The 16417-nt window shown below is 36.0% G+C and overlaps 1 protein-coding gene across 3 annotated transcripts in view; it reads left to right on the top strand.

The window, feature by feature from the left end:
• The first annotated feature begins 542 nt into the window (after positions 1–542).
• Positions 543–16417, top strand: part of ANXA10 (annexin A10) — a 78374-nt gene continuing 62499 nt past the window's right edge. The window contains exon 1 of one of the 3 annotated variants that reach the window (XM_017959182.3): positions 543–782. In XM_017959182.3, the coding sequence (XP_017814671.1) occupies positions 717–782 (66 nt within the window). In that variant the 5' untranslated portion in view covers positions 543–716. Of the gene's footprint in view, positions 783–8639; positions 8873–16417 lie in introns of those variants that run through there. The other 2 variants (XM_017959181.3, XM_009207817.4) reach the window with 2 other exon arrangements.

Raw genomic sequence — 16417 nt, 5'->3', positions numbered from 1 at the left:
AGGAGTCTGAAGCAGGAGAATCGCTTTAATTTGGGAGGCAAAAGTTGCAGTGAGCCAAGATCATGCCACTGTAGTCCAGCCTGGGCGACAGAGGGAGACTCCATCGAAAAAAAAAAAAAAAAAAGAAAGAAAGAAAGAAATCAGTCTCTCTAAATCTATTTATTCAACTTTAGTAATAGGACCAATCCCATTTGCTTGTATATTTGATGGCTTAATGCCTGAGAGTGAAATATGCTGTCTTAGTTCATTGTGTGCTGCTATAACACAATATTTAAAACTGTGTAATTTATAAAGAGCAGGAATTTATTTTCTGGCCAGTTCTGGAGGCTAGAGGTTCAGGGTTTCAACCTAAGCCTCTTTGGTGTGAGGCTGATCCCATTTCTCCTTGAGTCTGGTAGAGCCCAGTCTCACCATTTCTCCCTCCCTTGGTGGGAGCTGCAGTCCTCTCTTTCATCCTCCATGGTGCAGGCAGAACCCAGTCTGCCTTTCCATCTCACCCCAGGTCTGGGCCAGTCTGCACTTTCATCTCCCTTGGTCTGGTGAGAGCCCAGTCTCTGCTTTCATCTCCTTTGGTCTGGTGAGAGCCCAGTCTCTGCTTCTACAATGGTACCTTGAACGTGTGTCCTCTCTAAAGGAAAAATGCTGTGTTCACAAGTAACAGAAGGTGGAGGAACTCGTTTCATCAAGCCCTTGTATGAAAGTACATAATCCCATTCATGAGGACAGAGCCGTTATGGCCTCATCACCTCCCAGAGGCTCCATCTTCTGATTCCATCAACTTGGTAATTAGGTTTTATTGTAGATATTGGAAAAGACACCACATTCAAACCATAGCACAGGGTAATATAAATTATTTAGCACTATTCTTGATATATATTGAAAACTCAGTGTGTTGACTATGACTTTTGAACACTTATTTACTATGAATACTATTATTCGTGATATTGAACTACTTTTCTTTCCTTTACTTTTTTACATTTATTCGACTTTCATCTGGTTGGAATTACTCTTTAATATTATGTTTGGAAAGGTTATATAGGTGGCATTTTTCCTTTTGCCTTTCCTTTCAATTATAGTTTTGCTGGTTTTAAAGCTTTTCAGTTTGAAACCTTTCCCTCTGGATTCTGGGAAGGCTGATCAAATGCCTTCTCATATTTAACTTTGCAGAAGAGAATGCTAATGGCAGTTTGGTTATTTCTTTTGTAAATAACCTAAATAGGTCTAAATATTATGTTTCAAATGTTAATCTTGTTTTTCTTTTCATTAACATTCTCCAACATGAGGTAATCTCTTTTCATTTAAGGATGTGATTCTTTCATTACTTAAATTTATGTTTTATTTATTCTTGTTTTTTCTTTCATTGCTCTGCTATCTTCCAGGTGTGTGTGTGTGTGTGTGTGTGTGTGTGTGTGTGTGTGTGTGTATTTTTTATAGACAGTCTCGCTCTGTTGCCCAGGCTGGAGTGCAGTGGTGTGGTCTTGGCTCACTGCCACCTCCGCCTCCCAGGTTCAAGTGATTCTCCTGCCTCAGCCTCCCAAGTAGCTGGGATTATAGGCACCTGCCAGCACACCTGGCTAATTTTTTGTATTTTTAGTAGAGATAGGATTTCACCATGTTGGTCAGGCAGATCTTGAACTCCTGACCTCGTGATCTGCATGAGCCACTGCGCCCGGCCTAAAAATCATTTGATGGGAATCGAGAGGGCTCAATGAGGATTGGGCAAATTTGTGGCATAAGAGTTTAGGATTGGTGGACATATAAGATACATGGCTTTCAAAGTAAATGTATTAGTTTCCTGTTGCTACTATAACAAATTAGCACAAACTTAATGGTTTGAAATAACAGATTTATTCACTTACAGTTCTAGAGGTCATAAATTTTGAAATCAATTTCACTGAGCTAAAGTTAAGGTAGCAGCAGAGATGATTCCTTCTGTAGACTCTAGGGAAGAAACAGCGTCCTTGACTTTTCTAGCTTCTAAAGGTCACCTACATTGCTTGGGCTGTGTTTCCTTCCTTCATCTTCAAATCTGGTAACACAGCATCTTGCTTTCATTATCATGCTGCCTTCTTCTATAGTCAAATCTTCCTCTGCCTCCCTCTTATGACAAGACATTTGGGAAGGTATTTATGGCCCACCCAGATAATCCAGGATAATCTCAAGAATCTAAATTAAACACATCTGCAAATTCCCTTTTTCCATACAAGGCAACATTGATAGGGTTCAGGGATTGGAGACAGGATATCTTGAGCCTTGAATAGTAACTAGCCATATGATACTCTCTCTTTTAAGTTTAGTAGTCTTCTACTGAAGTAATTTTCAATGACATCTTCCTAGAAAATTGTTTTTTAAAATAGTAAAAGCATGTTAGTTGAAGATACTCTTAGATCTTAATTGTAAGAGGATGGGTGAGTGAAATCAGTTCCCCTCTATCTCTTTTTTAACTCCAGACATCTACCTACTTAATTGTAATGACTGTATGGCAACTGATTTATCATAAATTTGGTCATGTAGCAAATTTCTTGGCAATTGGCTGTGATAGCACACCAGGAATTATCCAAACGATTGCAGATGTCCATGACTCATAAGGCTGATTTTCATTTAGCGCACCCTCTCATATACAGGTAGAGTGAAGCAATCAATTGTCATAGAATCAGAATTTTTAATTTTCAATTGAGTTCTGAGTTTTTCTAAAGCAGTCACCATACAGTGGGACCATGTTTATGCTACGTGGTTTATAGGTACCTGGATTTAACAGCTTGCACTGAGCTTTGCAGTTCAACTGTATCTGTTTCAAAAAGTTTAGAACTATATTAATATGTTTATCTTTGGTTAATAGATTTTTGAAATATTGTTATACACTGCAAACAATTGATTAGTTATAAGCCCAGCCAAAGTGTTAGGCCTTGAACTGTGAGAAATAGAAAGTACTGCACAAAGCATAATTCCTAATTATGGGGGCATAAAATGAGCTTTGTCCCCCAAACAAATTATTTCAATGATTTGAAAGTACTGCAATAAGGTGTACACACACCAAACTAAGTGGTACAAAAATGAGGGAAAGAATTTAAGATTTTTGGCCATAATACTTTGGCATAAAATTTGAAAAAATAATATTACTAAGCCTGTTTTAATATCACTGACTGTACTAGTGCTAATGAACTATCCATCAGTTCATTAAATTTTAGATTGATTAGATAATATATTCATATTTTCTTTACAATCATAACACTGCTAGAAGCTGAAGTAAGCTTTAAGATTTAAATCAGGTTCTCAGAATTTCTATTCCAGTGACTGTCTCCCTAAAGATTTTTTCCTGAGGCTAGAAGAACACAGGAAATAAAGATTAACAATTATCTTACTCATTTGAAGCTCTATGTTTTCATGTTATTTGACTAATGAGTTTAAGGACCATCCAGCAAACACATACATACTGCTCCTCTTTTTTTTTTTTTTTTTTTTTTAGCAATGATTTAAACTTTTATTTTAATTTCATGGATCTAAGTGCAGGGTTTGTTACATTGGTAAACTTGTGTCATGAAAGTTTGTTGTACCTAATAGTTATTTTTCCTGATCATCTCCCTCCTCCCAAAATCCACCCTCTGAAAAGATCCAGTGTGTGCTGTTCCCCCTCTATGTGCCCATGTGTTCTTATCATTTAGCTTCCACTTATAAGTGAGAACATCCGATATTTGGTTTTCTGTTCCTGTGTTAATTTGCTAAGGATAATGGCCTCAGGCTTCAACCATGTGCCTGCAGAGGACATGGTATCGTTTGTTTTTACGGCTGCATAGTATTCCATGGCATATATGTACCACATTTTCTTTTTTTCTTTTTTTCTTTTTTTTGAGACAGGGTCTTACTTTGTAGCCTAGGCTGGAGTGCAATGATACAATCTCAGCTCACCACAACCTCCACCTCCAGGGCTCAAGCAATCCTCCCATCTCAGCCTCCCAAGTAACCGGGACCACAAGCATATACCACCATGCCCAGCTAATTTTGTATAGAGATAGGGTTTTGCCATGTTGCCTGCTTAGGCTGGTCTGGAACTCCTGGGCTCAAGCAATCTACCCGCCTCAGATTCCTAAAGTGCTGGGATTTCAGACATGAGTCACCATGCCCAGCCTCTGTACCTCCTTTTATTTATCCAGTCTATCACTGGTGGGCATTTAGGCTGATTTCCTCTTGATGTTGAATAACCCTATCATGGGGAAAACCCTGATAGCTTCACTCCCCCAAAATACCACCAACTAAAATCTATTCCAACTAACCTCTGTTGAAAGTTCATGACCACAGATGGGTTTACACAGTGGTTGTGCAAATAACTTAAAATCAAATATTAGACATTCTGTTCGTAATAAACTTCAGGAAAGCAGACAATGGGAATTTCTTTTTGAGTGTCTTTCTTACCCTCTTTCCATCCCTCCCTACAATACACACACACACACACACACACACACTCCCCTCTTTCTTCTTTTCGAACTGACATAAAAATAAGAGCTCATCCTTTTAGAATTTTGTTTTTACTTGTAAAGTCCTTTGAAAATGGAAATGTTTTTATTCACATAAGTGAAAAAAAGTCTTAATAGCATATGTTATTTTATTTTACACAAATTACAGCTATAATGGAAAGGGCACTAACCGTGAAGTTAAATTTGGATTTGAATGTTGGCTTCATGAGTCAATACCTGTGTGGCTTTAAACAACTTACTCAGCCTCATAGTCTTCTCGTGTGTGAAATAAGATTAATATGATCAGTCTCACAAGACTGCTGAGGTGATTACCAAGGAAATGCAGGTGTAGATGCCTAGAGCATAGCCTGCTTATATGAATAATGAATTTTTAAAACCACCGGGTAAACAGAAGATGTCACTGTGGTACATGGATTTTTTTATACTTTATGAACATTCTCTGAGCTCACATTACATGTAAGGCACTGCCCTAGATGCTTTGAAAAGCAAGAAAAGAAAGGTACCTGCCCTCCAGAAGTTTTAAATTTAGAGATAAAGACAAATGCAAAAAAAAAAAAAAAAAAGGGAAGGCCATGTGTAATAGAGATGCAAAGAGAATAATAATAATACTTGGTAAAATCTGTAAAGACTTCACATAATATAGTTTGAGTGTGAGCTAGGTCTCAAATTTTGGGTGGAATATAATCCATATAGATAAAACATGTGCAGAAAAAAAATAATTTGACTTTTGAACCTAAGAAATCACTATTAAACAGTCTATTGACAAGCACGAGTAAAACCCAAAGACTGAGCCTACAGATGTGACCAGCTTGGAGATTTTAGACAAAATCACTGTATTCCATTTGTCTTCTTCTGAATCTATGCATCTTTGTGTAAATTATATGTGCAGTATTCCTTTGAGCCAATTTTGTTTTGCATGAGCCAGTAATGGGCCGGTGACCATTTACTTCAAGAATAACAGAAGTATGGTGTTTATTATGGCATCCTCTGTAGCCAGAATAACAAAATAAAATAAATAAATAAAAGAATGAGCATCTCCAGGTATCTCCCCACCCCCCAAAATATAACTAGAACTTTCAGTAAGGTACTGAATCAGAGAGGCAAAAAGGCACCATTTTAACTTTTCATGTTTTATTTATTATTATGGAAGAAATCCAATTAATATGCAATTTGTTTTAATAACTAAGAAACACATCCAATTATGGAATAAAGGTGGTATTATAAACTGGTGTCATTTTTCATATAGGATGACTACCAACCAGAGCTCAGTAAGGCAAATTTTTTTCCAGAAGTGGGGATGTGTTTGAGCCAAATCCACTCTCATTTTTTAAATCCATGTTCTTTGTGACCTAACAATGAAGTTTGATTCATCAAAGTCACTAAGTGATGAAATACTATGAAATTTACTAGCAATTATTTCTCCATTTAATTTTATAAATTTCCTCCAGTTTCACTAATATCATCAGCAAATTTTTCACAGACACACACACACACACACACACACACACACACAGTGGTGTTATTAACAGCTTTACTACTCTGTATCTCATTAGTCTTAGCCTTGGCTAATTGTAAACATCAAATCCATCATAAAATAGTAAGTACTCAGCCAGGCACATGTGGTCCCAGCTACTCAGGAGGCTGAGGTGGGAAGATCACTTGAGCCTGGTTGGTTGAGGATGCAGTGAGCCATGATTGCACCACTGCACTCCAGCCTGGGCAACAGAACAAAACTTGTCTCAAAAATACTAATAAGAAGAAGAAGTATTCAAATATCTCTGAAAGCAATTCTGAAATACTTATCCCAAAGTGATATTTGAATAATTGGAAAAAGTGTGTGTTCTCCAAAATAACTCCCTTTAAAAATACAACCTTAAGATTAAATACATAAATACATGCTGTAATTTGTCTAATCTTTGGCAGGAACACATCACATCACTTCATGGTTTCTTATAACACTCTTTGTATTACCAGCTGCATATACCAACTCTTTGTGAATAGGGACTGAATCTCCCATGTGGAGCTCTGCCATTGTACGGTGAGTCCTCACCTAATGTCATGGATAGGTTCCTGGAATCTGCACCTTTAAGGAAAACAATGTATAACAAAATCAATTTTACCCACAGGCTAATTGATACACGCAAGAGTTACGTTCCTACATCTCTCATCACAAAAACATCACTGAAGTTCTAAATAGACCAAAGACTTCCAATATCAAAATTGAAATAAATGTGAGCTATACATACATTGAAGAAAGATTAGTAAAAACAAGATAAGTGTTTACCAACTTATTCCAGTTCAGGATTACGGGTGGCCCCAGAGCCTATCCCAGCAGCTCAGGCACAACGCGGCAACTGACTTGGCCAGGATGCCTGTCCACCACAGCGTGCATTCAGACAATACTCACTCATTCACCCACTCACTCACTCACTCACTCACTGACACTGGGACCATGGGGACAAGCGGATGAACCTAACGTGCACATCAGTGGAATGTGGGAGAATACAGGGGCACTCGGAGAAAACCCACACAGACATAAAGAAAACATGCAAACTTCACACAGTGTCACTGTCGGGGATTCTTTTTTCCCCCTCATCAATTTATAACCAAATAATGTGGATCAAAATGACGTTACTAGAGCACCTGCTATATGAAAGGATTGAGGACTGTTGTAAAACTCTAAAGAAACAAGGGGGGAAACAATGGGCTCTTGGCCTAATTAGCATGGGATAGCAAAGAACTGAGCTTTCAAAAGATTAGATATACACATAAGCATTTCCTCTTTCAGCTGAAATGAGTATGGTGAATATTGTGTGATGATCAGTTTCCCAGCAGTCCCAGCCATGTCCCAGCCATGTATTTTCTATTTCAGGGAGGAAGCTATTGTCACTCTGCAGGTTCTCACTCACTTTGATTTATGCTGTGCTCTCAGCTCCTGAAAAGTTCTTCAGAACAACCTGAGAAGTGACTGTAATCTGATTGCTCTCTCGGAGCAGTAGGGATTCTACGATGGCACTAGTAGTGTTCTGTCTTTTGTAATGAGCTCTAGTAACGAATGGGGAGTTGGTACCCAAACTATAGAGAACCTGAATGGTATTTTGCTCAAAAAGGGTGTACTCTCCTTAGAAAATATAATCTGTACTCTAGAGGATTTCTCCTTCAGAGACACTTCATGATGGGGAAGCAGACTTTTAGAGATTTGCTTTTAAAAAATGTATGTGTATATATATTTTTTTAACCAAGAAGAAAACAATTCTGCAAATGTTGCTGAAATGTGTAAAAACACCTTCATGGTATATCCTATGTTTTACTTGGAGAAAGAAATAATATCAAGAAGCAAAAATTATTAGTCATGTTTTTCTGCATTTTTGTATTAATTTATAACTAATTCTAAAGTGTCTGGCTAACAGAGAACAGTATTTGTGCAAATAATCAAAGATGATAAAAACTCAACTAGCTGAAAATATTTCATATCTCTGCTTGTTTTTATATTTACTCATTAACTACATGATTTTTATTTAGTGTCCCTTGATATATACTTTTCTTCCACAATGTGTAAGATTCTATCTCGTAAGTTTTGTTCTCTTCTTAGTTCTAAGCATTTACTACTATTTCGATTTGTGATGAGGAAATAAGGCTGGAAATAATATGACATAGTGAAAAAGGAACTAATAGTGTCAGCCCATAAAACTATCTCAGGAAATGAGGTGGAACCTCATAGAGATAACCTCGTTAAGAGGAGTCAGAAAAATGTACATTACACATCCACATAATTGGAAATAGGCCATGATAGCAAACTAGGAATTGCCAAAATGATTGCAGATGTCCTTGACTCATAAGGCTGATTTGCATTTAGCACACCTTCTCATATACAGGTGGAGCGAAGCAAGCAATTGTCATAGAATCACAGAATTGTTGATTTTCAATTGAGTTCTGAGTTCTTCCAAAGCAGCCACCTACAATGGGACCATGTTTATGCTACATGATTTATAGGTACCTGGATTTAATAGCTTAGACTGAGCTTTGCAGTTCAGCTGTATATGTTTCAAAAAGTTTAGAGCCATATTAATATGTATCTCTTTGGTTAATATATATTTTGAAATATTGTTATACACGGCAAACAATTGATTAGTTACAAGCCCAGCCAAAGTGCTAGGCCTTGAACTTTGAGAAATAGAAAGTACTGCACAAAGCATGATTTCTAATTATGGGGCGCATGAAATTTGGTTGCGTCCCCCAAACAAATTATTTCAGTGATAAGATAGCACTGGAAAATAAGTATATACACACCAGATGAACTGGTACAAGAAATTAGGAGAGGATTTTAAGTTTTTTGGCTCAGCACGAGATAAATTCGGATTCAAGCCTCTTCTTTGCCACTCGGTAGCTGTATTGCCACAGTAAGTTCCTTACCTTTGCTGTGTCTCACTTTTTTCATTTACAAAATGGGGAATAATATAGCTGTAATAGCATAGGGTAGCTTTAAGGATGAAATACAATACCAAGAAATAGAGCTTTGCAATACTTAACACTCTGTAAATGGCAGCTATTATAGCAACTCATGAGAGATTATTTATAAGTTTGGTGACCAGAAAACACTTAATGGAGACGGGGTTTTACTGGAACATTGAAATATATTATGAACTTCATAAATGTGAAACTCATTGGAAAAAAGTCACAATAGGAAGCCTCGAACCTAGAAATATTACCAGATGTGAAAACTTGTTAAATAATTTTTATTTAAAGCTGGTTTCCTAGAAATATAAAATTTCCAAGCAATGTCTTTCCACCTGTTGCAGTCTAATCAAGCGTAAAATTTTCACCTCAAGTAAAACATCACTCATAAGCACATCTTGGGGGAAAAATACTTGTTGGCAAAATTCATTTAAGAAAATATTAACACTTCAGGAACAAAAAAGCCTGAGTAAATAACTGGTTATAAGACTTAACTTTATTAATATATTTCTAGAAATTTATTGGAATATTGTTGGACAATTGTGGTCATTTTGATAATGGTACAGAATGTACACGTAATAAATTTTGATGACATCATAATGTTAATAAACTACCTAAAATATTAACAAGGAGAAGAGGGAAATTAGGAAGCAATGTGAAAGTATCAATATCCTCATCTTTTACATAATGTTTGTATTTGAATCCATCTAAAATTGAAAAATTGTTTATAAAATATAATGACTTAATGTTAATGTTTCTATCTCTTCTCTTAACCTGAAAGTGACACTTTAAAATGTCAGTACTAATAGTGCTTATGGTGGATTTGTTAAAAATCAGTACATTTTTTCAATATCACTTCATTAGATTTTTTTTTCATTTAATCTAAGTAGTATTTATCCCAAATTGCGTTTAGTAAAAGGTATTTCTTGCTTTATATCCAGATCTAGGACACAGCTACTTTGGCCCATAAGGAAAAAATCATTTAGCTGTCTGCCTAAGTTTTTGGCACTTCATTCAGTGTATTTCTGTTTCTTTAATATAAAAGTTTTTAAAAAGCAATTTTATCTTTTAAAAATATTTATTCTCCTAATCATGTTTTCATTTGATGTTTATAATTTTTAATTCTGAGTAGTGATACTGAGGGTTTTAAAAAATTGTTTGTAGTTTTCTTCATTGTTTACATTCTTTGAGTAAACACATGTCTTTTAAACACACCAAAAAAACACACACACACACATTCTAACAAGACATTAACTCTTTTCTATTTTTCACTTGAAGATTAGTCATTTTTCTTCAAATTCCATGGAATTTTGTTAGACTTTTGTGATACAATGTATCATCTTCCTTGAATCCATTGTGTATATGCATTTAATTTACAGTAGTAAAACTATATTACATGTTAGCCATTTAACCTTCTTCAAAAAGTAACATGACATTTAGTTATTTGAATCTAGGAAAGTTAAATTCTATAAAATTACAATAAGTGTGGGCTACAATTTTAATCAAAATGCACATAACTTTTAACGTGAATAGTTTAATTCTCTTTTAATAATATCAGTTAATCTCAAAAGTTTGATTAAAAGCATTATCAAATAATTAAATGCTTAGAGTTAAAAATTGAGAGCAGTCGGTTCTATTCAACAAAGATTCAAGTTTCATTGTTTTAGAATATTAAAAATCGTGTTTTCATATGTTATAGTATACACTAAAAATATTTATTTCCCATATACCCTCAATTTTTTTTCATTGAACATGTTCTTTTCACAGGGAAACATTCCCTTTAGTTTTTCAGCTTTTTTGTTTGTTTTGTTTTTGTTTTTCTGAGAAGGAGTCTTGCTCTGTCTCCCAGGCTGGAGTGCAGTGGTGCAATCTCCACTCACTGCAACCTCCATCTCCCGGGTTCAAGCAGTTCTCTGCCTCAGCCTCCCGAGTAGCTGGGACTACAGGCGCCCACCACCACGCCCTGCTACTTTTGGTATTTTTCGTAGAGATGGGGTTTCACCGTCTTGGCCGGGCATGTCTTGAGCTCCTGACCTTGGATCCACCCACCTGGCCTCCCAAAGTGCTGGGATTACCGGCGTGAGCCACCGTGCCCGGCCAGTTTTTCAGCGTTTTAATCCTCCATTTTGACCTTCTGTGAATGAGACTCATTCTCTCAAATCCATATCCATTGAAGTCTCTTCAGATCCGTGGTGTTTTGATATTGTTTCTAAACCTCCTAATCTCATTAGAAATATAAGGGTAGTAAGAGGATGGAGAGGAAGTTTCTGACTGAGATCAGGTGATCAAAAAATAGTTACCTCTTACTGGATTGTCTAGAAAGTAATTTACCTTGAAATTTGCACATACATTTTAAGCCCAATATAATACTATGTACTATAGAACTAAATTCCACTTGTGTGAATTACAACTACTGAGGCAATACCTAGAACTGAGGTCAATATATCATATTGTATTAGGCCATTCTTACATTGCTTTAAAGAAATACCTGAGACTGAGTAATTTATAAGGAAAAGAGGTTGTGAGGACAGCATCAAGCCATGAGGCATCTGCCCCTGTGACCCCAACGCCTCCCATTAGGCTCCACCTCCAACAATGGAGACACATTTCAACAGGAGATTTGGAGGGGACACATATTCAAATCATATCACATACTTAGCTTCATTTCAACTTAATTTTGTGAAGGAATTTGTGTAATCAAAATTCTTCCAGTCTATTGAAAACTTTGAAAAGGCGAAATCAGAAATTATTTCAAATCAAATACAGTACTATTAATAAAATTACACTGCACAAAATCTATGGTCTTGAGAGCTTACGGTCTAGAAGAAGCAGGAAACCATGTAGGTTTTTGTGGGGTTCTACACATAAGATTGCCTCAAATACCCTGAGTATGCAATGTGGAGTCCAAAGCCTTCCCAGATTTCTTCCGACTCCTAGCATGTTACGCTGCCTTGATTCTTTCCCTGTGTGAGCTCTATAGCTGTGCATTGTTGAAGAAACCAGAGCTGAGTAGCAGTTAAAATGGTAAAAAAAACAAACAAACAAAAAAAAAAAAAACAACCCGACTTTATTTAGGAACTATTGCAATAGGGGAAAAGAGACTTCAGTAATTGAATAGAACTGAGCTCAATTCCAAATATATCATGGATAAGTGGGGATTTATATTCAAGGGAGGCAGTCTGGAATGAAAAATTACTGAGATTAAGCATCAAAAGTAGAAGGTTGATTCTGGTTTAACATACCTAACAGGAATCTTGCTGAAGGCAGGCCAGAGTGACCAGCCATCACTTGGGGGATGAGGAATTTGATCAGACATTGAGGTTCATCAGATATCACAGTTGGGACATTTTCTTTAAACTGACTTAGCAAGATTCTCATTACAATTGAGTGACGCCAAGACTAACAGAGACCCCCAAGTGTAGATGTCTAGTTGGGAACAGGATTCAAAGGTGCCCAACTAAAGTTTGACTAACTAAAGTTTAAACTGAAGAGAGACTGACAGCATGTTATTTTTATTTTTTTTTTCACCTAGACGAACGCAAATAACTCATTCTTTTCCCCAACTTCTATTTAAAAAAATCACTTATAACAACCTTTTAACAAATGTTAATGAAAAGTTGTTACTAATAAGGGGAGGTCACAGAGAGGAATTTTGCCTCATTTTCCATTCTTGTTCCTTGTTAGGTATCTTCCCAAATTATTTCCTGGAGATCCAAATTCTTCTTCCTTTACTTGCAAGAACAGTTCTATTTCCATATTTGCACAGCCACTCACATTCAGGTTTACTCTCAAGAAAACTGAGGAAGCCTTGCTAATAGGACCGTTATTCTCAGAAAGCCAGCAGAATTAGAAATGGAAAATTTCTGCTGAAGTGCAATTGATGCTCTAGTAGCGCGTGCTACAGTTCCATGCCCAGGATAAAAGAGAGGGCACCAGGATGGGAGTGGACAGTTCTACTACAGGCATCATGAATGGCTCCATGTAAAAGATGACTCTGGATCCAAAGCTTGAAAGATAACATCTTGTATAGACGTTCGCCATGATCATAAGGTGAAATCAAGAGATGGGAGTTGGGGAGGAAATATTCACACGGATGGAACACAATGAACAATGACACAGAAGTTCCTTTTAGCTGGAATGTGTGACTGTGAATCACGGTGTGGGAACAGAGGGGCTCAGGAGAGAGAAAATAAAATATGAAACTATCCAGGGAGTAAAGAATCAGGTCATGAAGAATGTTGTATACTCTGTTAAAATATTTGAAGTGAATCCCATGAGTCATCTATTCTGAGTCACAGGAATATGTTATGGCATATGCATTGAAAATGTTTAACTCTGAAGAACCAAAGTTTGACTTTTTCTATCCTATGTAATTCCTACATTGCTTATATGATACTGTCACTCAGTTGGATGGCAATATACTTTCTCGAGTGGGCAAGAATGGGATGTACTTAAAGCTATAGCGTACTGGGACATGTTCATAAGCCTAGATGCTCCCAAGGATGTTTCTTTCTTCTGAAAACCATGTATCACGTGGGCCAGAGTACAAAACAAATATTGAGAAGCATTGTTTTGGGCATTAAAGATTTTAAGCATGGAAAGGCAAATAATATTTGATCTTTTAGAAGGATCATTTTGGTAGACAAATAGAATCTACTTGGCAGCTTATCAGATATAAAAAGAAAGAAATAAAAATGAAAGAAAAATTGGCAAAGGTCTGTATTAAGTAGTAGTAACAGAAATTAAAAGAAGGCAAATTACATGAAAAGTATTGTAAGGCTAGGAATGAGGGAATGGGACTGAAGGGCTCATTAGCTGTGGAAGGGTAAGGAAGAGAAACAATGTGTTCAGTAATCCACCCTTTAGTGTTGGCTGTGTTTAAAGCCATTGAAACCACTTTGGAAGAACTCCTGGGAGACATGAGGCAGAGGGTGATAAATGGCTGAAGACCTTTAGGAGAGTTTAGAGCATTTAGTTCTGTCCACAGTAAAATCCCAAGGAGCAATGCTCCAAAGCTAAGTCGATGCCATGTCCAGGGTAAATGCCCCATGAAAGGAAATCCTAAGATTCCTGTACAATTTCCTCTTAGGACTCTTAAAGTCTTTAATTAACTAGAGATCTAGTATCAACTGCACTAAAATTAAGCTACTTCAAACACACAGAATTATCCATTGAAACCCACACTCTAGCATGTGTCTTGTTAGTCAAACTGTCACTTTGCCTAGCTGACATTTCAAACTCAAAAAGTCTTGAGGCACTCAGATTGTCAAGGTGCATGTGACTCAAAAGCCACATGAGAAAAAGTATTCAAATGTGGAAAGCCTAGGGATGTTGGAGCTGGAGGGATGTGGTTTTATGAATCCTGGCCACCTAATTGGCTATAAGTGAAATATGATCCATATGTTGACGTACCTATTGATATGAGATAGTAAAAATATTTTTATCAACTTCATGTGCAAAACAAGTGGTTTTTTTTTTTTTTCCCAGTCTGTACTGAGTCTCAGGAATTAATAAATTTGAAATTTTTCTGTCATTTAATATATTCACGGAGGTGGAAAGATAGTTTCTAGAACCAAATTTTAAACATACAAATTACTCATACTCTTCTGTATAGTAAGTTTATGTGGCTGTTTATTCTGTCTTCTAAAAGGAGCACATTCTTTATTCCTTTTTCAAAACCCAAATTCATATGTAACTAGAAGCAAATATTATATTTTGATTACCTTGTGGTAAAACTTAAATAGAGATGACAGGAATTACAATTTATTTTGCCTTAGACAAGTTATATATACTATTTCTAAATCTGGCCATTTTCAAAGAAATGAAAAAATCTTAATGCATACGGATACACATTATTTCTCACTGTCACATTGAAAAATGTACATTTTTTCAAAATTTCCAATTTACTCTAAGGCCAGAATAAAAAAAAAAATCATGCATATAAAAAGGGCATTGTTCGAAAGGTATAAATTCTGGAAAACTCCTAAAACAGTCTCTGACTGTTCAAGGTAACTTTTCATGGTAAACTGCCATTATTAGGTTAAGTTAAAAATGTGTCTCAAAAAAAATTAGTAGGTTAAATTACATTTAGTTAACCAAGAAATCTGTATTTACTGAAAACATGCTATTTGCCTCAGTTCAGGTTTACATTATAGCTCAACTGGAATTCTAAATTAGCCGCTCTTGCAACTTGTATTGCTTCTTTTTGTTTCATTCTTTGCATTGTTATAAAGTGTTGCCACTGGAACTCAAATCAAATTGTATCACTCTTTTACTTAGTAACCTTGTGGCTGCCACCTCCAACTATCTTTTGCAACTCATATAGGATCAGCTGTGGAAACACTGCAGTCTGACTTCCCAGATCACTTATTCATTCATACATGTGGTTGGGGGAAATTTACACCCTCTCGTCTAGGACCAGCTCTTTCCCCCACACCTTCTTCTCCAGAGTAATTCTTATGAGTCTGTCTGATATATTTATTTCTGTTTTGTTTTCCTGATGCAAAACATTAAACACGGTAAGTATAATGATTGAAAGAATCTGCATAATTCACAGCATAAGAATTCCACTAATTTGTACTTCTAGGAATGGAAATATAGACATATCACAATCATCCTGTTTTTTGGTCTACTTCAAATAGACAACTTCATATTTATTAATATCAGTGAGGTAGAATCCAAACTGAATTCAATTCTTAGTTTTGAGTTCTTAGTCCTTCAAATTCCTTTCACAAATATTTTGGTATCAGTATATGTATATTCATTTAGCTCGAAATTATGGTCTAGTCCTGTTCTCATTAGTTAATTAACTTAATTAATAGGAATGTCTGAGTTCATCTCAGGGCCTAGAAGACTCATTTGCTGTGGGAAGGCATAAATTCCCCAATGTGTCTGGGCATACTGACAACAAACAGGGAGAGCTGCCCTTCTTAATAAATTTTGATTGACAGCTTTTTGTGCTGAGTGTGATTATATGGTGGCTAGTCCTGGCGGGTTCAGTCTAAAATAATGCACCATGTGGATCACAAGCCTGCTTTAAATGTTCTACCATTTTATGATTGTCAAGAGAGAGAATTTAAATAGAATGTCTGTCAAGTTTTTATATTTACAAGTTTTTATGTTTACCTCTGCAGTCATGAGCTTTGGCTAGATAATCTCTGCCTTATCTATATCACCTGGATTTCTATGAAGCTCATAATCCAAATTAAATTATTTTTATTTTTTTCTAATATAATTTTAAGGTCCCTTATATAGAAAAAAGCTGTGGTAGCAGGTACCATTTCTAATTCATATGAATGAAATGAATCCCACCAATACAGTACTCTTTTTCAGTTTCCATAAAATAAGCTCCATTCCTTAAAAAAAACTTACTGTTAGTCAAGAAGATATATATTATTAATTTTATTCTTACATTTTTTTACAATTGGTTTTGGTATCATGGTCTCTTATTTGAATAATAGATGCCAATGGATAGTAGTAGAGACCAACGG

This window comes from Papio anubis, chromosome 3 (genome assembly GCF_008728515.1).
Source record: "Papio anubis isolate 15944 chromosome 3, Panubis1.0, whole genome shotgun sequence".
Taxonomy (NCBI): domain Eukaryota; kingdom Metazoa; phylum Chordata; class Mammalia; order Primates; family Cercopithecidae; genus Papio; species Papio anubis.
The sequence above is the reverse complement of the archived record's forward strand: the minus strand, read 5'-3'. Positions and strand labels throughout refer to the sequence as shown.